The sequence below is a fragment of the Ambystoma mexicanum genome, chromosome 7p (genome assembly GCF_040938575.1).
Source record: "Ambystoma mexicanum isolate Mex_15411 chromosome 7p, UKY_AmexF1_1, whole genome shotgun sequence".
Classification (NCBI taxonomy): domain Eukaryota; kingdom Metazoa; phylum Chordata; class Amphibia; order Caudata; family Ambystomatidae; genus Ambystoma; species Ambystoma mexicanum.
In genome coordinates this window covers 743,327,403-743,354,807 of record NC_090939.1, presented here as the reverse complement: position 1 = coordinate 743,354,807, position 27,405 = coordinate 743,327,403, and the positions used below count along the sequence as shown (strand labels likewise).

Here is a 27,405-nt window from a genome sequence, read left to right as displayed (position 1 = left end):
ATGTATGCTTCTAGCACTCACGCCTGGTGGCTGATACATGGACACGGGACTCGTGGCACTGTGTGTGTCTGGGACATGCACAATATGGACTGTACGCCTATGATGGCCTAGTACACAAAGATCAATGTCCACACATCTCATTGGTTGATCGTGCACTTTTTATGGCATATGTGATATCATGTTGTACACCCTATCGACCCGCCACCCAAGTAAGCCCAACACACCCCCTCCACCCTCCCACCTCCCCCCCGAACACCAGTGTCCAAAGATGCTCATTGTCAGTGGGCAGTCGCTATTGCAAGCCCCCTCTGCGGGTATCAGGGGCACCCCTGCCTGTGGAGCGCAGGTTCCTCCCAGATCTACGTTGGGGGCTGCCCTGGACGGAACTTGCAACGGATGATGTCTCTGCCTGCTCACGTCCATGCATGTCCCTAAGGGTTTGCGAGAGCTCAGTGAGCACACGGCGCACTGCGGCAAGTTCGGCACATATGTCCTTGGACGTCGCATGCAGTTCCCCCCTCAGGCTCTCGGTGCTTCTCTCCATTTGTGCCCTTAGTGTCTCTGTACCTCTCTCCATTTCTGCCCTAAGTGTCTCAGTTGATGTTTCTATGTCTGCCTTAGTGCCCCCACATTCATCGGCATGGTCCTTGAGGAGCGTGGCCAGTTGCTGCTGTTGCACGATTAACTGGTCGAGGGACTGTTGCCTCTGCTGGGCCATGGCCATTTGCGGGGGTGTCACAGAGGGGCTGTTGTCCTCATGTTGCCCTGCCACAGGGCTTGTGGGGGATGGCCAGTCGTCGTCTTGTGGGTGTCCCTGCGTGGTATCCTCATGTTGTACGGGATGGGACAGACAGGGGGATTGGGACAGGTCATGGATGGATCTGACTTCGACATCCCCGTCTTCTGTGTCGGAGCATGCTGCCATCAATGGGGTGTCACCTATGGTGCTGCTGCCACCGGAGGCAGTGCCTTCTGTGGCATCCGTTGGGGGGACCTGTGGTGGTGGTGTTGTGGGCATGCTGGCTGCTGGGGTGCCTGTTGATGTTCCCTCCTCTGTGCTGCCACCTGATTTGTGCTGCTGCCGTGTCTTGATGCGTGCAGCTGAGGTGGAGGGTCTTTGGCCGTTGGTCTTGGCCCTCTTTGCAGGTGTGCTGGTAGGGGTGTCCTGAAGCTCGTCGTTTGGATCGGACCCTGTGGTGGAGTAAAGGAGGGCGAGGGTTATTGATGGGTCTGTGGGAATTGGAATGGCATTGTATCACATGCATTGGGGTGGTACCTGAGGGTGATTTGGGTCGGGGCCTTGGAGGTGCTTTCATTTGTGTGTGGAGTGAGGGTGCAGTTGTTTGGCAGCCTGCAGTTAGGGTGTGCCTGCTGCACGTGTAGTGCGTGTTTTAGGGGTTTTTAATTATTTATGTATTTATTGTGGGTCTTAACGTGCGCTATCAGGCCGATGTGTGTGGCCGTTCTCCTGGACATGTGTTTCTGTTGCTCTATGTGGACGCATGGTACTTCACATCGATGGACTTTGTGGATTTGGCATTGTTTTATTTGGGCCACCTACCTGAATCTTCGGATGTCTGCACTCCTTTCTCCATCCCTCCGACTCCCTCTATGCTCTCCATTCCGATGGTGGAGGCACAGATTTCTTCCCAGGGGGTCAACTTGATGGGTGATTCAGGACCTCCCCCGGTGGCTGTGGCAATGTTGCGGTTGGCAGAGAGTATGCTGCGGACGCGTATCCGCAGGTCGTCCCATCGCTTACGGCATTGCTGTGGGGTGCGGGGTGCGGTCCCCACCGCACTTACCCGCTGTGCCACCAGAGCCCATATGGCCTTCTTGTTTGCAAGTGCCGTCCTGGTCATTTGCGTGCAGAAGACGACGGCAGCATTCTCCTGGAGGGTCTCTGTTAGCACGGTGAGTTCCTCACGGGAGAAGTGGACCTGCCACTTGCGGTCGCACGCTTTCTTCGCTACTTTTCCCATTTTTCTTGGTTTCGCTAGGGTGGATGACGGGTTGGGGTGTGTCTCAGGGTAGTGATTTTAGTGGTTGTGTGGTTTTAGTGGTTTTATAGGTGTACGGCGGGATGTTTCCCGTTCCGGGCCCATGTTTTAACTTCCGTTTCCGTATATTTCCGGTCACCGTACTTTCCGGTAGGCGCACACTGCGGTGTCCGCTGTGATGGGTGGCGGTATTGCACCTAGGGCGCCGTACGGCGGCGGTGTGGGCCGTTTTGGGTTCATTTCCGCCATCGCGGACTTTGCACTTCCGCCATGCCGTGGTGCTCGTGCCCGATGGGTCGGAATGGGCCGCACTTTGCTCCTTCGTGCAATGGCGGAAACGCTATTTACGCTGTGGCGGTCCGGTCAGTCACTTTCCGCCAGGGTCGTAATGAGGGCCAATGGCAAACTAGCCCTCCTACTACTTCTTGACCTATCGGCAGCTTTTGAGTTGGTCAATCATCAAATCCTCTGCCGCCATTTGAAATCAGCTGGCCACTTCTCGGAATAAGCTACCTACTGGATCAGTTCCTTCCTGGACAACAGACACATGAGAGGTTCTTGTGTTTCACCTACACTTCATAATGTATTAACCAAACCATTGTTTGATGTACTTGATTATCCGGGTGTCGCCTACACCAACTATGCTGATGACACCCAGATACTCCTTCCCATTACTGGTGACTACATGGCTGACTCCAAATCTCTGAATGACATATACCAAGTCATCCAAGCATGGATGGCCCAACATGAGCTCTGTCTCAACGATGACGAGACAGAGCTCCTCATCCTGGGTACCCAAGAGAGACTGAACAAGCTTGACCCATTGTTCAAAACCTTCGACATTGATGGCAACTCCATCAAAGTGTCTAACGACAGCAAAGCTCTAGGAATCTATCTCGATTCTACGCTCTCCCTCAACAGACAAACCAATGCGGTTGTCGCTGCCTCTGCCTACACATGCAAGCTTATTACAGCCTGCCGCCCCTTCCTCTCTACACAGAACTGCATTACTCTGGCCAGGACATTGGTTATGCCTAAACTTGATTACTGTAATGCATTGTATCAAGGGACTAGCCAACTTAACATCAACAAACTCCAGGTAACCCAAAATAATGCTATTAGAGTGGCCCTCAACATCCCCAGATCTGCACACATCTCTGAAACTAGGAAGAGTCTACACTGGCTTTCAGTTACCCAACGGATATCACTGAAATCCCTTGCACTCACACACAAATGTGTAAACAATCAGGCCCCCATCTACCTAGCCTCTCGATTCTCTCAGCATGCACCCACCAGGTAACTCAGATCAGCCCACACACATTGCCTAAACATTCCCAGATACAAACTTCAGAAAGCTGTGGGTGTAAGTTTCCCAGTTCTAGCCTCTAAACTATGGAACTCACTTCCACTTACCACCAGATCCATATCTTCTCCAACCTTATTCAAACAAAGAGCCAAGCTTTGGATATCTACCACACTTGACTAACTGACATTCGCCCCGATACTCTACATTCTTCTTCTTACTCCTTGACAACTACCACCGATCTACTGCGTTTTCATGTACTTTATGTATTGCATCACTCTGTACATGTTTACTGCTTGTATTCCAATGTAACTATAACCTTTGCCTTAACTGTAACTTCAACCACTGCCTTAACTGTACCTTGCTGTTACTTGTTGTTCTAAGATACGCGCCCGGATGCCTTTGGGCCTGGATTGCTATACAAATAAATAAAATACAAATATATGCTTGAATAGTATGCCTTGCCCCAAACGCACCCCAGACCCACGTGAAATGTGCCCATCAAAGCGGTCCACTAGGCAAGTGTCCCGATGTTCTGCGGAGACCTGTGCTCCCAAATACCCCTGCTATGGGAACAGTACAAACGCGAAAGCAAACGTCAACATATGCATTAGTGCCAACACAGACTGCATTCGATAAAGAGGTCTGTGGCTTCTATCAAACGTGTACCTATGGAAGACACAAGGCATTTCCTTTAGGCATTCTGGTGTCAGCCACTTTTGATCAAAATACTTGACATACATGAAAGTCAAATCTAATAATATTCATTGTTTGCTACATATATTTTCATGCAACTACAGATATATATTACCAATGTGCAACAAGCTCACAAAAGCCATCGCAGTAGCCAATGCAGCACTTAAAAAATTGGGTATGTTGGATTTAAAAATGTGGCATTGTTCTGTTATTTCAAGCAGTGTGGTATTTGTCTTCCATTGACATTGGGCAGCCTCCAAATGGTAAGTGGTGGATCCAGGGGCTTGGTGTGTTGTGGGAGATGTCTGCTAGTGGTGGGTTTCTCTACTGAGAGAGCTCTGCAGTGAGGTTGGGTGTGTGACTATTCCCAAGTGTGTGTTTGCTGTAGAGTCAGGACCTCGGTCTTCCTTGCCGCCAATGTCAGTACTGGGTTAGTTGGCTGTGTGTGCTGTTGTGGGTCTCTCAGTGGCAGCAGCATGCTAGTGAAACTGGGTTGTGAACATTGAATAACAGAGTCGTGCTCACCTGCCAATCACTGTTAATCTGTTGGTGGCTTCTTGTTTTGCCGCTCCCTTTTTCCCTACTTATGCAGCTCTCCATCCTCTCTCCTTTGCAGTCGGTGAGGAGGTGCAAGTCGGTATAGGTCACATGGCCTAAGCACCACCCACCTTATTAGCCCTTCCTCTTCCTTTCTGCTCTTAGCTCTGAGATCAAGGGTGTCTCTCGCCTGGGCGTCCGAAGTGAACGGCAGACCCAGGACCAAACACCCTTACCCTCTTAACATCAGGTAAGCTCCCTTAAATATGTGTTTGACTCCTCTCTCCCAACAGCCCAATCAAACCATCACCACTCGTCGCCAACAGTGCAGCTCACCAGCAACATCATGGGCACTGCATCGCAACACCCTTGTCACCATACACCCCATCATCCACCATTATACAAAAATGGATGCTCACCAATGTCTGCTCAGCAAACAACCATGCAGCTGACATCACCAACCTCACCACCACACACAACTAAGATGCCATCTTCATTACTGAGACCTGGCTCACATCCACCTGCATCCACATCCTAGTTGTCCTCACCCCCAACATCTACAGAATTCTACAATGAGACCATCCAAACAAGATCGGCGGACGCCTTGCCATCATTCACAAGGCATCATTGCCATGCACCTAAATGGACGTCACCACCATCGGCTCTTTCGAAAACCTACCCTACCATTTACTGCTTCCCCAACAGACACAGTCACTTTTCATCTCATCTACAGACCACCCAAGCCCAACACCTCCTCCATTGAAGACTTCACGGACTTGGTCACCACTAAGCTTCTCACGCATGGCAACATTTTCCTCTGCGACTTCAATTTCCCTGGCAATCCAGCAACCAAGTCAATGAAGAAAGATGTCTACTGCCTACTCAGCAAACAGAACCTCACACAGCACATGAAAAAACCAACTCACAGGAAAGGTAATGCCCTCAACTTCATCGCCACACAGCCTACCCTTCATCGCAACTCTCCTATTCCACTCCACTGGTCGGACCATCTGGCAATCCCCCTTGGGATTAGTCAGACCACACTTCTCAAGCAAAGCCATTGGAAACCAAGCAATCAAGTCTTCAGATCCTTCAAGAACTTCAAGTGCAGGATCTCACAGTAGAGCTCACCAAACTCCACCTCACATAGGGTGATGTACCTCTGATGAAGCAGGACTGTAACTCGCTTCTCCAAAAACTCAATAACACCCTCACAAACAACATCAACCGCCAGGCCCCAGTGAAATGGCACAGCCTCAAGTCTAAACCTTCAGCACTGTAGTACACTCAAGAACTCAAACTCAACAAACAAACCATTAGAAAAAATTGGGAAAAATCCTGCAGTGCCTCCAACCTCACACTGCTCAAGGAACTCTGTGCTACATGCAGGTAACGGATCAACAATGCCAGGGCCAAATACTACCAAACACCATAGCCAAGGCCAACAATGAAAGCAGAGCCCTCTTCAAAGCCATCAAGCACTGCATTAACCCTGTGCCCGACCCTCCCGTAGCACACTCCATCGAAATATCCACTGACATCAACTCTTTCTTCATCAACAAGATAAACATGATCCGCCAACACATAGACACCAACGCCACAACTGACAGCTCACTAGACATCCCATCTCGCAAAACCACAATTATTTTGAGAACTTTCAAGACACTAACTATGAAAGAACTCACTGCCAACTTAGCATCCCTCAAGGCCACATGGTATGTGGATGACAGCCTCCCTGCCGCCTTACTCAAGACCCCTCCGACTGAAGCACTCCTCCCTTACCTGACAATCATTAGCCGCTCCCTAACTCAAGGCACTTTCCCCTCGACCCTCAAGATCATATAAATCCTGCCACTTAACAAACCAACACTGGACCCTGACGAAGCGAATACCGCCCCATTACCCATCTTCCCTTTCTAAGTAAGATCCTTGAGAAAGCACTAACCACACAACTCCTCCAACACATCAAAGCCAATAAACCCCATTCAGTCCTACCAATCTGGTTTCAGACCCTGATGCAGCACATAAATGGCTACAATCAAGGTGATTGACGATGCCCTTAAAATCCTCGAAGATGGCCATCCTTGCCTCCTAGTTCTCCTTGACCTCTCAGCAGCCTTTGTCACAGTAGACCACCAGACACTCACCGTCAATCTACATTGCCACATGGGGATAAGCGAGATCGTCCTCAGCTGATTCGAATTCTACCTTGAAAACCGCCAACAGCTCGTACAAATGGATTCTTCCCTCGTGATCTTTAATCTTTACATGGAACCGCTCAAAACCCTCCTCTTTCCACACAACATCCATATTCAGCAATACGCAGATGGCATGCAGATCTACCTCAAGTCATCTTCCATCGAAAACATCCACAGACTCAAGCCTGCCTCACATTGATCCAGTCCTGGGGTCCAGTGCTTACCTGAAGCTCAACCCCTCCAAGACTGAATTCCTACTGCTGACCAACAACACTGAACACCCTGACATCCAAACCTGGTTCTCTGCTATGAACCTTGAGGGATTCACACCCTAGCTGGCCCCCTGTGCAAAAGTTCCTTGGGTTCAACATCAACATATACCTCACATTCAAACAGCACTTAGCAAGGAAGAAACAAACTGCCTGGTACCAACTTCCTCTCTGTTGTAAAATCAAACCCTTCATCTCAGAAAGCAATTTCAAATATGCTCTCCAAGTATTGATCTTATCCCACCTGGATGGTGGCACTGCTCTTTTGGAAAGCCTTCTGGTGACTACCTTGGCAACCCTGAAATGTGTCCTGCACGCTTGAGCAAGACTCATTAAAGGACTCTGCAAATTCGATCACATCAACCCGATCCTCATCTAACTGCACTGGCTCCCACTGCAGGCCTGTATCATCTTCAAATCCTGTTGCATCGTCTACAAGGCTGTCCTCCTGAAGTTCCAAAGCTACCTCACTGAGAAACTCAGCATCTCTGGAGGCCTGCAATCCACCAGAAGTAAGGATATGTGCAGACTTTCATTCTGACAGTACAGGAAGGAAAGAACCAGAAGACGGGCCTTCTCTGTCTACGCGCCAAGACTCTGGAACCTCCTCGCTGTCAACATCAGACTTGCCCCATCACTTCTACAGTTCAAGAAAAAGCTCAAGACCTTCCTCTTAATGGAATGGCTTCTCACATCCACACACCCTGCACTGCCCACCCTACCAGAGACTCGATCAGCTTCCCACTGTCTTCCCCCATGCAGCCAATTGCCCACCTTCCCCTGTTATCTCCCTGCTCCTTTTTTACTCTGCTTCCTTCACTGTGTTCTTCCCCCTATGATTGCAAAGCACTCCATTGCTTCCTGAAGTTAGGTCTGTGCTCAATAATTACCCATATAATAATAAGAATAATGATAGTTTAAGTGTTCAGAAGCTTGGCTTTCATTGGCAGAGTGCCCTCTACTAGTTGTACATTATGCAGAGATGAAGTACCAGTGAAGGGTTATTTCTGTTACTGCCCCAAAACCTGAATGTGTGTAGGTGGTTGTGTAGGGGAGCCCTGCCCTCCCTGCAACTCTGTGTGTGTACGTTGTAGATGGGTCAATGGGCCAAAAAGTGGACATTGCGGAATTCCTGGAACTCACAAATAAGCGACAATGGAAATACAAATCTGAACTTGAATCTGAAAAAGGTCAATTCGCTCATGGCTGTGTATTTACTGCTGAACTCGGTTCACTGCAGAAACGTCAATGGACCTTGAAGAAGACTCTACAGTGTGTGAAATGTTTCAGATTTCATTAGTAGCAAGTGACAAGGCGCTCAATTTCTCTCACTTGATTTACTGGAGGCTCCATTTGAAGATCTTCAAAGCATGAGTGGTACTCGACACATCCGTCAGGAGCCAGCCGCACCAGCCTAGAACGCAAAGTCCTCCACGGGAGATCCAGGTGGATCACGGATTCCACCGATGAGACCCATTCACTGATGGAAATTCTTCCTGACAAAGTAAGAAGTGTGACCATTAAACACTTCCAATATCACACTCGAAGCAACAAGCTGAGCTGTTTGAAAATCGCAAGCACAGCTCCCGCTAAGACAAACAACAGCGAAAGTTCAAAAAGGTGGAACTCACTTTGATTATGGTAATGCACTTAACCGCGACCGGGATCTCATTCCTTTAACACTGTGGAGGTGTCTAGCTCATTGTCTTTAACAATTAGGACATGCCATAGAATGTCCACACATGTATTGGACCTTGACCTACTTTTCCCTAATTTACAATTTATAATTTAGTCTGCTCTCCCTAAGTCATTGGGTGGTGGACGATGTGCCGCTTATCGAATACTCTTGTTGCTTACCCTATACATTTTTTACTAAGTCAATGAAAGCAAGCTATTTTTCCTGTCTCTGACACAATTTATGGACACGACCCCATGATGTGTTTGCCAGCCATCCTCATGCATCCTCCGCAAAAGACATCAGAAGACACAATTCTTCATACTAGACTATTTCAGAATCTGTTTCAGTCGGATCTCTTTTTCTCTGGAAACTAGCATCCAAAATGGTTGTTTATTAAATGCCATCAGCAACATTAAATGAAGCAATGAAAACAATCATCAAAGTTGAAATGAATATGCTTTACCAAAGCCAGATAGGAGGCAGTTCAAAACAACAACGGTGGAATGAGCGGGTGGTGTGGAGCCACAACCTTTACCAAATATATCCTTATAACACGCTAAGTACATGCACCGTTACAATCCATTTGCAATTCTGCAAAATGGCACTCTAGAAGGAAAGGGCAGATGTAAGAGGTTCTAATACTTTTTGTGCCAATCTGATTGAGAGGAATGTACAACAGATCTTCCAGTCGCAGTCTCCGATTTAGGTTGGGATTAGCCTTCACTCAAGCATGGCTAAGATTCTCTGAGCAATACAGGATGCTGATGCGAGTGTAAATTCTCCCATCTGGTCTATTTTACAGGAACCCTTTTCCTTTAGGTTTTGGACGAGTGCCTCCTTTTATTCCCACCTAGCTTCGCTCTGTGGTGTTGGTTGGCTAGTGTTAGGTCACCGGCCGCTGGTTCAATGATCACAGAAATTAACACTGCTGCTGGAATTCCTGTTTCACGCCTTTAAACAGTGCTCCTAAGGGCAAGGATTTTAGATGGGGAGGAAAAGAGGGATGATGGGGACAGCAAGAGAATCCACCTTTAAAAGGTGAGGAAATGCTGTTGCAGCACTGAAACAGAAGCATTACTACCCAGAAATGGTAATCTGCATGATGAAAGCCAAATTGGATTATGCAATTATTTTTTAAGATAGGCTATCTTTTAAAAAGGTTCAGCAACTTTTAGGAGGGCTGGGATACAGCTGCACACTTGACATGCCTTGAGACCATGTAAATGGCAGTGGTGTGCTGTATAAATCACCATAACATAACATAACATTTGAGCTGAAGACGGGGAACTCTTTAACACCATCCATGAGAATTCTTTACTACAATGGTGTTAACCACCCATTCTAAGGGATGGAACAGGTGTTAACGGCCGGGGATCCGAGTTAAAGGCCCAAACGAACAGGGCATATTGAAAGTAATTTCTTTCTGTGAACGGCGAAAGAAAAGACTGTTCAAAGATGGCTGCCATGGAATGGGAAGACAGAGCTCCATACCGAGCCCTCTTCCCTTTCCATGGCGGTCATCCGGAGCAGAGCGAAGGAGTAGCAGTAGCTGCAGCATGGAATGGGAAGATGGAGCTCCGTACCGAGCCCTCTTCCCTTTCCATGGCGGCCATCCAGAGCAGAGAGAAGGAGTAACAGTAGCTGCAGTAGTGGCACTTGCCACTGCTGAAATGAGTTAAGTGGGGATGGGGGGGATTTTAAAAAAAGGGAACAGAATGTGGGGAAAGATGGTGGGTGGGTGAACGATCCTTCAGGCAGCTTGGAATCGCCAGTGTCATCCCACGTTCCTAGCCTCCCGTTTGGTTGGCTCCCACATGCAGGGTGTTCATAATAATGACCATTTAAATAGGAACGCCCATAACCTGAATGATCTCTTGGTACTTTACTTCATTAACCCACTTCTTAGCCCCAAATGACTCAAGACTACATCCTATCCTACAGAACAAGACCTCAGCCTTTCGCTCTGCAGATGCTTTGCCCTGCAACTCCTGCACACCTCTATCCATCACAGTGAATGATGAGAGATTATAGGAGTCAGAGTCCAAAATGCCAGGCGAGCCGCATTTGCAGACCCCTGCCCTTCATGGTACAATGGGGTGATTGTGAGTGAAGACCCTGCTCTGCTTCAACGCTTTAAGGAAGGGGACAATCGAAGTGGAAGCTTTCAAAAGACACTTTCCAAAGTATCACAAACACAGAGAAGGTCCCTGTTGGCATCACCCCACCAAACAATAAAATGAATGAAGCAGTATATACCAATGACAGCTAATTTTAATTAAAGTGCTGTTTGAAAATGTTGGCACCCAGCAGCATTTGGATCCAGATAAAAAAACACACAACAGTTAGGTGCCCTAAAATACCAATGGGAATTTAATGGGTCCCCATTTTCGATACCATGACTTTTAACATAGTCATGGCCACCACCAAAGAGCTTTTTTCAATAATGTTGGTAAATACAAACACAACTAAGACGAGCAACTCCACAGGGAATTACAAGAGCACATTTTAGAGTCAGACTTAACCAATGAGTAGCTCACATGTTAGGATGTATGAGCGTATCCTGCAGGCATTATGCAAATATCAAAGGTGTAAACGGGTATATAAGTGGCAAGAAAGAATAGTGCAAGAAGAAAAGGCTTGTAGGGAGAGAATAACCGATGAGATTTATTTTTAATGCAAGCCTATAGTCCAGTTAAAGAACGCATTTTCCATTTGAGCAGGTCCAAGCAATATAACATACATACAATCTTGAATAGTTTACATCACCTCCACAACATCCAGGAGCTCTGGAGCACATCTCAAGGCCATCACACATTCATAACCCCACTTATAATTAAACCTACAACGCTTTGCACTTCTAACTAACAACAACTGACTTGCCCATTATGGACAGCTCCCGATTCTTTTCATGGCCGTTTTGGTCTAAACCTATACTACTATACAAGCACCCCAGCTAATGCCACCACTCATTCCTCATGTTATCTTGCCCTCCCCTTGTCACTTTTATCTTCTGTTCTCCCTCCGATTTTCTCCCGCTGCCCCAATTCCTGCTCACCTTTATCCTCATCTCCTTTTCACCCCACGTCTGCTTTGCACCCGGGGTGGAGTCACAGTTCACCCACATGGACAAGGTTCCGGCGCTCTTAGACCACCATGGTGGTGAGGTGCGCAGTATAAAATCTAATTAACATAACATAACATGTCCTGCTTGTTGATACACTGTGTTCGAATTCGAAAAAGTATGTGATACCCTGAGTCAACCACTAGATGGTGACCTATGCAAAGCATTTGAATGAAAGCAGCTGCAAAAGCTTCAGATATATATTTATTTACATTTATTGGAATGTCCCCCAAAATATATGTGAGGAGTACAATCGCTTTGCTCAAACTCTTTTAGGGGATATAAAGCATCATTAAAAAAGTAGTCAGCACTGCATTATATTGTACAAACAGGCATTTCCAAGGAAAATGTAATACGAACAAAGCAGGTAATCGAGCCTTCGGCATAGCCGCCCCTCTAGTGTGGAATGCCGGGCTCCTGCTCTTAGAACTATTGTCTCGACAGAAGACTTCAAAAAGAAATTAAAAACATTTATTTTTTTCTTAAACTCTGCTAGATAGCCGTTTGCCATCAGGTACCCGTTTCTCCAGGAATTATGTTTCTGTCATGTCACTGTTTTATGTCTGCGCCTTTAAGTCCTCGGGTACGCGTTATAAATTGATAGATAAATAAATAAATAAACATGAAATTGACATCTTTTACTGATGAACCTGTTGCACGTGTCAAAGGAGGAGGCTGAACATGAATCTGCATGTGCGCCCCCAACCACAGACAAACATGAGAGTCGCACCGAAACACACACATTTAAAAGAGTTAAGGCTACTGCCCATAAAAAGTCAACAAACGTTGGGAATGCCAAAAGGGTAACTCCCACTACGCCACTAAACCGAGTCTAGTAAGGCAGTAATGTAGTGGAACTTAAGGTTGTGTGTTTGGTGTTATAAGGGCGCGGGGGGAGTTGGAGGGGACAGTTTGTATAGGCATTCCAAGCCTAGTCAGTCAATGTAGTCATTCCGCACTTATTGCCTGTCTCTCTTGACTATGCCTGTTGTGGTCACTATCATTTTGTGCATATTATAGGTGCTTATTTTGTATTCCGTGCTTGTTGAATTTCAGTCATTGTGTGGGTGTATTGGCACGTGTATCTCGTCCGCATACATTTGTTGTTACTCTGCGCAGGTGAGAACTATAGACACATTTTGGGGATTTTAAAAAGTGAACGTGTCGAGTTTGGCTGTTGCCATTTTTGAGTTTTTTGCAGCCGTTCCTGGGCAAGGGCTACAGGCGTGCCCAACATATAAAAATCTGAAGTAGGCAGTTCTGAGATGTATGTCCCAAAATGGTGGGGTTTTTTTTAGGGGGTTGGGGAGGGACCTAGAGAAAACGTAATACAAAAAACACAGATGTCCCAACATTCATTTTCGGCTAGTGAAAGCGCAAGAAATCTCACTAGGTTTGGCATGCGTGTTTGTATGAGGCAATATCAGTGGCTGTCTAAATTTGGTAGGCTTTAGCGAGGAATTTGTTTTCTCCTTTTCATAAGTGTGTCCTGTAATCTCATCTACGTCTTGCACATTGTCCTGTGACATATACACGTCCCTATTATAGTTACCAATAACAACTCACTCGTGTGTATTGCTCACAACTGTAGACTTTCTGCAACACAGCCGATGTCACAATGAACCAATTCATTCTTGCTCGACTGTGAAATGATGAAAGGCAGAGACAACGCGGCCGTAATTCCCGAAATACAGGCGCACGCTGCACGCAGATGTCTGCATAGCACATGTTGCTGACTCAGCCCCTGGGGATGGTCCTACTTCACAAGTTCAGTAGTAAATGTGTTTTGTGTTGCCCCATAACAGCAAACTGCGTGTGAAGCAGCGCAAATCACAACTGCCGAGTATACATTCAAAAGCCCACAAAAGCTTGAACTGGGTTAAAACTCTCTTGGAGCGCGACACAATTGGCGCATTCTCAAAATATTTGCAAAGATGCAAAATCTTTGCAAAGATGCAGTTTCCGATGACAAACTCTCTTTATGAAGATCTCTATCAAATGTTACACTCGCTGCAGCCCAAGTCAATTAAGCTTTTTCAAAAGCGAATATGTACTATCTTATCTGGTATAAATATTACCTCTCAAGAACTCGAGTATAAATTACTTACTGCACATAAACGTCTCTTTTGGAATGACTGGGCAATTACATGTGATCAGATTGCAACTTACTCCTCCTTTTCAGAATATGCGTCCTTTAGACACGCACAAATTCCATGTCAACCATATCTTCTGCTCTGCCCTAGTGCTGAAATTAGGACAGAGTATATGCGTTTTCGTTTAGATCTTGTACATACAAGTACACGCACAAAACACTGGGGAGAAGATGCAAATGCTACTGTAAAGACATCCTGCAGATTCTGTAAAAAAACAGACATCCCTGAAACCTTAAAACACCTGTTTTTGTCTTGTCCGTTATTCGAAACAGAAAGAATACTGAATCTTAAGGCTTTTGCTTCTACTCATTCAGAAATTGGGAGAGAACTTATATGGTCTTGTTGTATGAGGGGCTTTTGCAACTCTATTGTTATCGCAACTGTTCGCCTAGTGAAAACTATTGAATCTGCATTGCGATTGCTTAACACGCTCTGAAAACATATGATAGCAGCAATTTATACATTATAAGGCATTTCTATGTAACATGTTGCTATGTCCAATGTATTGTCTTTATCAGCCTTGCCGGTGCAATGTATTGCTTATTATGTTATGTTACTTGTGTTTTTGTTCTCTTATAAGAATTATGTCATTTTGATCTATACTATAAGAATAGCTTTTTATTTCTGTTTAATCTTGGATAGAATGTCATAAGTGAATGAATTACTGGAAGATTTGATCTGTATTTCTGATCTGTATTTTTTTTTTGTTTGTAAAGATGCGTTTGCATCAAAAACAAAAATTTTTAATAAAAAAAAAAAAAAGCCCACAAAAGCAGAAGGCCTGATGAAACAGCTGGCGGGTAAGCTTGCAAGATGTAGTCTACAGCCGTAACCTTTTTAGTACAACATTATGAGTTTCTGTAGAGTACTTGTAGTTTTTCCCCATTGGAAATGCTGACTACACATACTTGAATGCAATAAGAAGTGAGCCTAAAAGCCAGGACTGACTATTTCACACCTGGCATGGGACAACTTCAGATGACTATAAACTGTCCCAGAGACTGCATTACTTGCAAGCTATAATGCACCCAGCCAAGAAGAGCTTGTATGATAAAGTCACCTGTTTTAAGTCACTGTTCAACATAGGCTTGCAGCTTGTGGATGATGTGAATTAAAATGACCAATGCAAAGACAGTGAGCCCATTCATTGCATATTTAAAAAGGCAAACTGGTGGACCAGTCAGCTTACCAAAGTTTGAAAAATACATTTACGTTGTTAGTCAATTGACTTGAGTGAGGGCTTTGAAATCCATTTGTGCCATCCTAATACTTAACTGAAGATGCAACTTGCCTAAGAAACCTCTGCCATGCTTCATTTATCGCCGATTGCAAAAGACTGTGTGAAAAACACAGTAATTGTAGCCCGCACGAACGATGCTGATGGAGCAGGCTTGGGGCATTTCATTACAGCTATGCACGTGGCTACTTTAGCATAATTTACTCAACCACTGCGATGCCACCCAAAAACATGTTCAGAGCACTGGCATAGCGAGGACCCCAGCAGCCCACGCAGTGCGGGGTCCTCGCACATATCCTGGGAGGGGGCACCCTCAGACTAAAGAAATTATTAATAAAGAAACGATTTCTGTTCCGGTTTGGTCCTTTAATGGATATAGTTTCTTTATGAAGTTAGAGTGACTTCAGAAAGAAACCATTTCTTTTCGAAGTAATGGGGTTTCCCTCCACCCCATAACACGGAGGCCTCCAGATCCTCTGCAGATGATCGGAACAAGCATTCCTGGCTGCTGCAGGGCTCGTTCCATGGACCAGCACATTAAAGGTAAGAACATTTATTTTCTCTAAATGTGTGTGCGTGCATGTACGTGTGTGTATGTTGAATGGTGTGTGCTTGTGTTCAGGGGCTCCACAAAACCTACATTTCGGGGGAGCTAACCCTTCAAATGTTGGGAGAGGCGCTAACTTCATGGGCGGTGGGGGAGGGAGAAACGTATTTGTGTGGGGGCATCTAACTTCTTTACGCATTCTAATGAAACTATTCTAGTGCGGCTTCAATTTTACAAGCAGTTAACTCTCTCCTTTAAGTCTGAAAGCACCCACTGTGAGAATGAGCGGACTCCTGTCCCCTCTCTACCCTTCCAATCACTCCACTGGCAAGCAAGTACTAAACCCACATCACTATTTCAACTGCTTAATAACTAACAGTGAAAAGTTCTACATTAGTAATTGCAGGGCCTTTGTTAACAGCGAAACCCAGGTGCCGTTTAACATTGATTTCCTGTTCTGTCCGACAATGGCTTTGTAGTTCAGCCAGGTCGAGTCAACATAGCCTAAAATTTCAGGGGGTGGGGTAGAGGACTGAAGCCCAGTCAGATCAATGGTTTTGTGCTACTGATTGTGTTTAATGCCATGATTACGTATAGGCATCCTTCAGTATTTGTAGCCCCATTCTTCCCCGTCCCAGTACTTGTGTATGAGGCATTTTTCCTCATACACATGTACTGGGATGAGGAAGTAGGACATGGAGGTAATGCCTGGATTAGTTATCTGTAATCTTCATTAGTCCGAACCTGACTCTTCATTGTCTTGGTACTTACCTATGAGGCAAGGTGCCTCATATGTAAGCACTGGGGCAAGGAAGAGGGATGTGGAGGTAATTCTGGGCCGAGGTCCTGATTTTGGGTGTTGGGTCAGGAGGTTGGAGGGAGAGGGGCTGTGTTGGGGAGTAGGGATTGTGTGATAAATTGTAATGGTAATCCATCGCCAGGCTAAGCAGGCATGAAATGTGATATTAGTGGCTAGAGAGGCATTTTGGTGCAGCCAGTCTAGTATTTTTTTAGTTTGGCTTGACTTTTTTTTAACTGGGCATCTCTGATAAAGCAGCCCTGCTGAGTGTAAATACCTGGCTAGACTAAAATGTGGGTGCTGCCAGTCTAGCCGTTTCTTACTGTAGCATTGTATATTCTTCTGGGCATCTGTGATAAAAACAACCAAGCGTTATTACTTTGACTGGCATTTTGGTGCAACCAGTCTAGGTATGTTTAAATGTGGCCTGGCAGGCTTTACTGTAATATGTTATTACGTGTCTAGACTTGTCTATAATGTGAAGCCAGTTGGACATATTTTCATTGTGGCATGACATTTTTAATAGCAAAGCACTCAATTAATTAAAGCATTAATGTTCCCGTGCCCTGTTGGTGACATGTATGTATTGGATCTTTTGACTGGGTCACCCTACAAAACAATTGCCAAACGCTCTGGCTTTTTAGCCAATTTTTCTGTGCTGTGTAATGCATTAAAACATATATATATATATCCTTCTCCTATTACAGTGTGCAGCGTACCTCTGCAGCAGCACGTTCGTGTGTATTGCGCAAATGTGGTGCGACCTGCGATTTATTGTGAGCTGGGGCCCACTCCACATGGTTCGTGGGGGGGGGGGAGATTTTGTGCTACACCACTGGATCAGAGAATCCCTGGATCAGAGGAATACTCAAGCTGCATACATTAGCAGGAAACACCGTTTGGCATGACTTCACTGCCCTAGCGGCAGTAGTCATGATATATGTGGAAGCATCAGAATGCACTGCATGTGGAAAAGTACCGAAAGCAGTATTTTACTTTATACATAGTCTTAATGGACCCCAGCTAAGTAGTACAGTTTCTTTGTCTTCAATGGTTGCTTGTACCCATGTTACTTCACCATGGGCAGAGTTCCGAATTTGTGCTGCCAATTCGGCAGAAATTTCTTTGAGAAAAATGCATTTACAACCCTGTTTGAGGTATGGAGATTCATTACAGACAGTGTCAAGTCGAGAAGACATGCACAGAAAGGCCAGAAATGACCCTTCTGGTCATGGTGCACCTCCATGCACAAAGGGAGTGACAATGTGAGTACCACAGATGCTCACATTCTCACCCCTGTGCAGTGCTCACACATCTGTCTTTTTGATCAGAAAGTGAAGGGAAACGCAAGAACATACCTTCTCTTTTTAATGGTGGGAGGTTCGGGTGGGGGGGGTGGCATGGCCTAAAAATGTTATCTCAACCTTTTGGGTGCAAGAGAAATTAAGGAGCAATATCTCCAGTTTTCAGTAGGTATTTTAATGTATTTTAATGCATAATAGAGACGTGTTACCATATGCAGTACTTACAAAGTATTGCATGAGGTAAACACCTCAAACTGGGTATGAATATATTTGGTAATAATACTTTTTGGTTTTACAGATACTGGGCTTCTCAACATGAGCCCCTTCATCTACTTTGAGGGATCTGCAACCTGCAGGCAGCTCAACAGATGTTTGGGACTGCAACTCCCATGCAGCCTCACCATTAAGTATGCTGACTGGAGCTCATAGAAGTTGAAGTCCAAACTCCTGGAGAGCCAAAGGATTGTAGACCCTTAGCCTAGTCACTGCACTGAATACTGGCGACGCTGACAGGCTTGTTGTTCTGTCATCAGCTCCATCTTTTTAATAATAATAATTTTGCATTTATATAACGCTACAAACCCTCAGGTATCTGAGGGATGCTTATTATTACCCACGGTGTGTGGTGCTCATTTATCGACCTCGGAAGGATGAAAGGCTGAGTTTGGCCTTGCCGGGATTCTAACCTGCGTTAGCAGGCTCTGCACGGGTGTCAAAGCGAGCGCTCTACTCGCTGTGCCACTTGACCGGCTTCGTTTGCATCTCAGTGCACGTACAGGTTTTTACGCTATCCGTGGCAAGATAAACATCTGCAGGTGACTAGTAAAGCGAACCTGTGGATTCCCTCTAGCTGTGCCTAAACAGGAATGTGTGGCTCCATTTCAAAATAAGCCCAAGGCTGCCATAACTGTGAAGGTGGAGATTTCACTCCGGATGATGGTAAGAGTTGGAAAAGGCAGCTGTAGGCACTAGAGTCTAGACTAGACTGTCCCCACACTTTGACTGTGTCTGTGGTGCTCTGCCTTCTATTTCCATTACCTGCCTCCTTCTCATCGTGTTTCCGGAAAGCTGCTAGGAGTTCCGATTTGTGCGCATAAAGCTTCTCTCGCAGTGACCTCAAGGCCGATCCTTCTGCGACACTCAGCCTGAGAAGAAGCAAGAGACAACCATGAATTAGTGATTTCAATCCTATTTCTACCCAGGCAATCCTTTATTTTCTGCCTTGCCATGACATCACGTAAAATAGAATATAAGTACTGTCCCACTACCTTAACAAGGTTCATGTATTTCTGTGTGTGGAGATTGATATTTCACAAGTGTAGCAAGCAAGCCACACAGCTCTGACCAAAAAAGCAGGAGAAGACAGAGCGAGAAGGACAATGAATATGCATTTCTTCAAAGCTTTCATACCCCTTATTTCATGATGGAATTATTTTGGTACGTTTAACAATATTCATCCCTCCCGTTTCTTGAAACTGCTGTGTTCACATGGCGTTGACAGGGTGGGCTTCGCAAACCAGCAACCACAGAACAGCGATGTCAAATGATAGTTTATCGGCGACTTCATTAAAACCTCCACCAGGGGTGTTGCTTAACCTGGTTTGCAATGAACAACCCCCGTTTTCCACTTGGTGCTCTGGCTGCTTGTATGTCCACCTAACATCTGGCCTCCACACCCCTCTGAGCCCAGCCTGTGACCGCAGGAACACTGGCTATTGCCAGAATGTGGTTTCATGAGGGAAAAAAAGGAGGCAAAGAACATCTGCAGTGTCTCCATCAAGGGAGACTGCTTGCAGTAAGGGCACGTTTTCCTATAATAGAAAAAAAAACACACTGCGACCCTCCTTTGGAAAAGGAGGCCTCACCCTAACCTTGGGGTTTGTTGTCAGCATACGTAATTGCTGGTAACCACACATGAACTAAGGAACTCCCTGATTCGTCTTTTTTTTTTATTAATAATTTATCATTTCCAATCCATCAAATACAAGCAGTATACAACAGTGTTAACAAAATATAATACAATTAAAAAACAAGGGAAGGGTAACGTAAGTAATCCAATGAGCGATCCTGCAAAAGCAGAACATATCAAACAAATCAAAACATCTCATATTTTTGTAATAATACAGAATATCCTAACTCCCTGCTTTCCATCAGAGTGAACAGAAAACGAAGTGCTGGAAAAGACGATCTCAGCCTTGATGCACCTCCCCCACCCCTGCAGGACATACCATTAACACAGCCTCCAGATGTACACTTTACTCTCGGAGACTTCATGTCAACTGACAAATTATACAGAACAGAAGTCGCACCAAGTTGATCCATTACTGGGATTGAATTTATGGGGCGTTGCAATCTTTCAAGATAGAGGAGACAACCCATTCTGTTGTCCATTTTGTTGCGTATATATGGATGACATTACGCTGGTGCTGCCACTGAACTGAAAACAGAGCAATGAGGAGTGACCCGGTGGCACTGTTAACAGCTCCACTACTTCTTGCAAACATTTGCACTATTCCTATAACTGTTCTTTGTGTAGTTAAAGCACACTTCTCCATTTTACCACTGGATATCAGTTACAGCTGAACTGAAATCTGTTTCAACTCAATTGGCTGTCAACCAGCAGGACTGCAACCCTTGAAAAATATGTTGCACGTTGCTTCTTTCCTGCCTATTCTGTCCCCGTCCGAGTCACAGTTCCACTACTTTTTTGGTACACTTCTATCACTGCCTGGTGGTGAGATTGCTGTGTAGGAAAAAGGACATGCCAACATTGAGGGCCGTTGGAGCCGAGACCAAGTGACGACCAACAGTACAGCAACCATAGAACTGAGGAACAGGAAGAGTTGTGACACGGCTTCCTTCCTGGCAGAAAATAAGCAATCACACACCAGAGGTTGATAGGAAAGCTCTCAGCCATCAACTTGAAAGAAAGACGAAATGTACTAAGGACAGAAGGTATGCAAATATGGCCTAACAAACCTCTAAAACCCACAAATGATTTCAGCCCTTTCCACATCCAGGACATGGAAGACGATACTCCTGATTGTGTTTTGCTGCAAAAGGAGGCCTCATCCTAACCTGCAATTCACAATAACGTTCTGCTCTACCTCTTGTTCGAGAGGAGTGACAAAGACTGACTGATGTCACCATGAGCATGCACCACCACTGAGAAGATGTTGCTTTACATTACCCAGAGCCAAAGCTGGGCAGCCACCAAGGCACAGTGGTCTGCAATGGGTGTCCCCATGCATCACTGTGTTATGGTACTGAGGTTGGGTAGAAGTGCCGCTGGCTATGTTATGTTTGTGGATTGTGGTTTCTGGCCACATGTTCACATGCATGGCTCCATTATGTTGTGCTGGGTGTGGGCAATCAGTAGACTCTTGTGTGCATGGTCAAAGGCGTAATGGGTGTTGTAGATTCTGCTAACTGTTGCATGTTGCCATGCATAGCTGTATTACGGTGCAGAGGTTGGGTAGCGGTGGCTGTGGTACGTATGTGGAGTGTGGTAGTTGGTCACATGTTGCCATACATGGCTGCATTACGTTGCAGTGGGTGTGAGCAAGGCCTAGACTATTGGGTGCATGGCCAAAGGCTGTAGGCCGTAGGCCATGCACCCAATAGTCTAGGATTTGCCCACACCCACTGCAGCAATGCAGTTTAGACTGCCTCTGTCAGAGGGTGCTCACCTTTACCGAATAGTTGTGGAGTACATTGTAGACTTCATAGAGCACCAGAAGTCAGCTGACATGCATATATTGTTGGTTGGTTCAGTTGGCAGTAACACAATCGTATGTGAATGAAAGTGGGTAGGGGTTCCGGAGGCTGTGTTAAGTTTGTAGATTCTGCTAAAAGGTGCATGTTTCTATGCATCGCTGTATAACGGTGCAGAGGTTGGGTAGGAATGCCGGTGGCTGTGGTACGTGTGTGGATGTGGGACTTGGTGACATGTTGCCATGAGCAGCTGGATTACATTGTGGTGGGTGCGGCCAATGCCTAGATAATTGGGTTCATGGCCAAAGGCCATAGGCCGTAGGTCATGCACCCAAAAGCCACGGCCTTCACCACACCCACCGCAGCAATGCAGTTTTGACTGCATCTCTCAGAGGGTGGTCACCTTTACCGAATGGTTGTGGAGGACATTTTACTCTTCTTGGTGCACCAGAAGTGTGCGGACATGCTTATATTGTTGTTTCCATGGGCATCGTCATTGTTAGATCATCCTATGGTTTTCGGTGTATGGCTGGAGATTGTGCAGTGAAAAGTCCTGCATTGTGCCCAATGGGTGCACTGTTGAACACTATCACAATCGAAGAGGGTAGGGTTGAAGTGAATCTTCTATGTGCTTGGATATTCTGGTTTGTGTATCTTCCTGGGAGTAGTTGTGAAGATTGTGTGCTTTGGTTGGCAGTGACATAATACTTTGTGAATAGAAGTGGTTAGGGATGGTGGAGGCAGTGGTATGTTTGTGGAATTTGCTACCTGTTACATGTTTTCATGGATAGCTGTGTTATGGTACTGAGGTTGGGTAGAAATGCTGCTGGCTATGCTACGTTTGTGAATTGTGGTTTCTGACCACATGTTCGCATGCATGGCTCCATTGTGTTGTGCTGGGTGTGGGCAAGCAGTAAACTCTTGTGTGCATGGTCGCAGGCGTGATGGGTGCCACTCTGGATGATTTTCGATGCTGAAATCGTGTTTTTTTTCCAGAACTTTGTACTGAAGGTGCTTTGGAAGAACACGCGACGTGTACTCGAGTGTTCAACAGTAAATATGGAGTGCTGTACAGAAATGATAGTGTTGGATGCAGAGTTCTTGGCTGTGATTGCTGCATGCATGCGTGAATATTTCACAGTACTCAATGAGGGAGTGCTGGAAGAAGAACAGTGGAGAGGGGAGAAGGACTGTTCCTGCTTTACTAGGGTGTAAGCCTCACTGTAGCTGGGAAAGCGCATGTGCCACATCCTGTCATTCTGAGAATGGTGGCCATGAAAATGGAACTGTGGGGATTATGGAATCAGGTGTCAAGGGTGTGGTTCACATGAATGGGCGGTTCTACTTTTTCCCAATACTCTCTGTGAAATGAGGTTGGTAGAGATGGAGAGACACACAGTGCTGATCGTGGGTGATATCTTTGTACAAGATTTGCACAAGTATGCCGTGCAAAGAGGCGTAGCTGCTAATTTTGGGTTGGAAGGAATGGACTCTTTGTGGCCTCTACCGTTACTGTTCAAGTTGTCGTCGTGCATTATGGAGGTCTACATTTGGGTTACATGTCGTGTGGACGTTTGCTCCGTCACCTGAAGAAGTTGAATGCAGTGATGCAGATTTTTCATACCGCGAAGGTCGCTTTCTCAACCATTCCACTAAGAGGAGTATGGGACCAAGCTGGTGTAATGTGTCCCCAACCAGAGCTCGTAAGGTGTCTTATAAACAGAAGCATGTCTGCGTTTATGTGCACTAATGGGATGTTCTCCACCCACTATGAGAGCATGAAGTTGTAAAATATATACTGCTTCTATGCAAATGGCATTTCTTTGAACGCCATTGGCAATACTATTTTCTTTTACACTGTGCAAGAAGCGGTGACCATAAATCGTCTGTGTGGTAGCGAAAGAATGTATACTGCAAAGTTGAAAAAATCCTCAAGCACCGCGTATCGATCATATTCTTAGGGAACTCACATATGTGAATGAATGTGAGGAACAATATGTGATGATGTTGCCCAGAACGAGTCATCCAAAGGACATCTGGACCCCATTCAGAATATACCTATGTGATATGGTAACTGATGATGAAAACTCACGTATGCCATCGCAGTGATAATGTTTAATCTATTATGCTGTGCCTTTCAAAATACCTTTGTTATACCACATCTATTTAATTGTGCTGTATGCTAATGACATGACCATCAACACAATTTAAAAAAAAAAAAGAAATTGAAGGAGAAGCAAACAGAAACTCATAGAGAGAGAAAAAATAAAAACCTGTGAAGTGTACAAGGTAAGTGGCAGGCATCCTGTTGTATGAATATAATGTGTGTATGATATCATAGGATGTAAAACTGTATGATATGCCATTTATAATGCACCTATACACAAGTTTTGTAAGGTGCGATGAGGCAAGGGAGGGGGAACAGAGGGGAGACAGAGACCATGAACCTACTAGGCCAGGTGTCACTCAGATCGCCCAACTGCTTTGCAATGGTAGGACACTTGCAGGCTGAATTTGTAACGGTACATATGAAGTGTTGTGTAGAACTGACAGTGTTAGAGGCAAACTTCTTGGATGGTATTAGTGGATGCGTATGTGACTATTTACCCGTACCCAATGAGGTAGTGGTGGACAAAAAATTGTGGAAAGGGAAGAAGGACTGCTCCTGCTTTACTGGGGTGCGGCCGTCGTGGTACTTTGGGAAGCGCACGTGCCACATTCTGCCCTTCTCACCATGCGGGCCAGTGGAAATGGGACTGTGGGGATTAGCCAATCATGCACTGAGGGTGTGGTTCACAGGAAGGGGCGGTCAAACTATTTTACATTACTCTGCATAGTGAGGCTGGCTGAAACAGAGAAACGCATTGTGTTGACTTTGGGTGATGCCTTTGTGATAGATCTGCACAAGTATGCCCTGGAAAGACACTTTGATGGCAATTTCGGTTTGGAAGGAGTGGACACATTGTGGAGTGCTATCTATGACTACAGTTTCACCGATATGCATGCACTTTGCAGAGGCCTGGGCACTTCGGCTCGTGTTGATGTTGTCGTTAGTGCACTACGGGGGCATGCATTTTGGTTACGTGTCTTGTTTAGGTTCGTTTCGTTGACTGAAGAGGTTGCTGAATGTAGTGAAGAGGCTTTTTCCCTCATCCATGATACCAAGAAGAGTATGGGACAATGCTAATGTATGTTGTTCCGAGCCAGAGTTCGGACGGTGTCTCATCAACAGAAGCATGTGTGATTTTTTTGTCCGCTCATGGGATGTTCTTCTGTAACAATGACCTCATTAGTTGTGGAAATGTAGAGTTTTTCCATGCAAATGGCATTTCGTTGTCACCCATTTGTAATGCTGTTTTGTTTGCCAATCTACAGGATGCAAGAGTTTACTGTAACAATGTGAGCACAAGAACAAACAATATCAAATATAAACCGAAAAAAGGTGTTTCTCTAGAAGCACCTTAAAAAAAAAGGCTCTTTTCAGAGCCGCCACTAGAAACAAACTCCCCTATCCTGGTTGCAATTTATTCTCCCAGGTCCGCATGCAGCATGAAAAACACATCCAGGGATTTTGAGCGTGGCCATGGAAATGGCACTGTGGAGGCTGAGGTATTGCGCAATAAAGTTTCTGGGTGTGCTGTGTACGCACAGGACTGGTGTACATAACTGATACTGGTACATGGAGAGCTCTTCAATGTGATTGCCATCCGCGTGTGGAACATTTTACCAGCACCCAATGACAGCGTGCTGGAAAGAAGAAAGTGGAAAGGGAAGAAGGAATATTTTTACTTTATTGGGGCACGGCCCTCCCCGTACTTTGGGAAACACACGTGCCACATACTATCGTTTTCAGCATGCTACCCATGGGAATGGAACATTGGGGACTATCGCAACTGAGGGTGTGGGTCACAGAAAGGGCCATTAATACTTTTCTCCATTACTGTGCGTACTGGGCCGGGCTGACATTGTTGCCACTACTTGCAAAGGCAATGTAGCACAGCAGATCCGGTGCAACATCACTTACAGGGCAAACCAATGTGGCTTGCTACTCTGTTCTGAAAAGCTACAAACAGATTGCTGAGAAGCTCTGGGGTGTGGCCTTTTGTAAGGCTGCTGTGGAGAACTTGCACCCAGAAAACAGGCCTACATTGTTGAGAAAAATATATACACATGCAATGGCACATTGTGGTGTGCTTGTAAGCGTGTACTTTCCGAAAAACACGCTGTACATTGCACAACACTTTTCTGCTGTCCGAGGATTCGGATCGCGTCCCTGAAATAGGGGCTCGTATGGTGACGTTAACACTGTTCTCCCTTGGGACGGCTGTCCGCAGGACGCGTTCTGGGCAGAATACGTTGTATGCATGTGCATAGGTGTTCTATGCACACCGTTGCCACTTCTCTACTGAGCAATAGTGCGACACACGTGCACCAACAATTTTGGGAGACACTGGGTGTTTATCAGGTACAGCAACTGGGATGTTTATCTGTATAGCTACCTGTAGGATGTGGGTGGGCAGCTCGAACTAAATAAAATTTGCCCGCGTATGCTGCACAGTAGCGGTGTTACCAGGACACAGAGGAACAGATACACAGTGGGTGCATAACAATCCAATATTCTCCAATATTTAACTGGGCTTCAGACCAGGGGTTCGCTCATGTGACCAAGCTTTAAATCTGTACATGCTCACCTTAACCTATAGATCTGGCATTTATGGACCTGGGCACAGCCTTTGACAAGGTCAATCAGGCTAAACTCTGGTCCATGCTCAGGTAGCTAAATTGCCTGATAGACTTGCTAATCCTATTAATTTACCTCCATCACAAAACCAAGGCATGTGTGAGGAGTAGGTGTGCTTGCCAGTGCACTGAATATTTAATGTCTGCTCCGGTGTACGCCATGGCTGTGTACTGGCCCCCTACTAGTTTGCAAGAAACTCTAATTAAGACAGAGTATGCCTAAATTAGGAAACATTCAATATCCTGCATTGGCCTATGCGGACAATAGTGTCCTTATAGCATGCACCCCCCATGCGCTACAATCTCTGATCTCGTCCCATACGGAATTCATGTCTGAGAGGGATCTAAGGGTTAATGTGGGAAAATCTGCTGTGATGTTTTGCCAACTAGGAGCAAGAAAAATCAAGTTTCCACCTGTGTACAGTGGGAACAATGTAAATTGCCAGGTCAAAGAATATGATTTCTTAGGCATCCGATTCACAAGAAAACGAATTAATGTATGCCATGTTTATAAGCGAACAATCCACTTCATCCAAGCTTTGGGGAAGGAGACAGGGTCAAGAGACAGTTTAAAAATCAAACACTGAACATTAATAATAATAATAATTTCGCATTTATATAGCGCTACAAACCCTCAGGTATCTGAGCGTTGCTTATTATTACCCACAGTGTGTGGTGCTCATTTATCGACCTCGGAAGGATGAAAGGCAGAGTTTGGCCCTGTCAGGATTCGAACCTGCATCAGCAGGCTCTGCACAGATGACAAAGCGAGCGCTCTACCCGCTGTGGCACTTGACCGGCGAGTTATTCTGCAAGTAAACAACTCTAAAGCAGCCACAGTTTCCAAATATGGCAATTCCTTATGGAGTTATTCAAATACCAAATCTCTCCAAGTGCAGAAAATTACTTCATTAAGAAGGTGCTAGGATTGCCACGATTGGCTCCTAACTATGTGGTGCACCTAGAACTGGGCCTTGACTATTTATCTGATCATCTGACCCTCGAGACAATTTTTCACTGGCTCAGTTTGTGGAGAAACCCAAAGCCCAACAAAATCAGCATGTTATACCAACTCTAACGGGCAAATCCGGGTCCAGTGCAATTCCATG

At 45.6% G+C, this 27,405-nt stretch overlaps 1 protein-coding gene across 2 annotated transcripts in view; it reads right to left on the bottom strand.

Annotated features, from left to right (window-relative positions):
• Window positions 1-27,405, bottom strand: part of PPEF1 (protein phosphatase with EF-hand domain 1) — a 587,279-nt gene that overhangs the window by 56,098 nt on the left and 503,776 nt on the right. Inside the window, exons 14-15 of one of the 2 annotated variants that reach the window (XM_069636855.1) lie at window positions 18,881-18,987; window positions 8,336-8,499 (exon numbers count right to left, since the gene is read on the bottom strand). In XM_069636855.1, the coding sequence (XP_069492956.1) occupies window positions 8,336-8,499; window positions 18,881-18,987 (271 nt within the window). The remainder of the gene's footprint in view (window positions 1-8,335; window positions 8,500-18,880; window positions 18,988-27,405) is intronic. The other variant, XM_069636856.1, reaches the window with a different exon arrangement.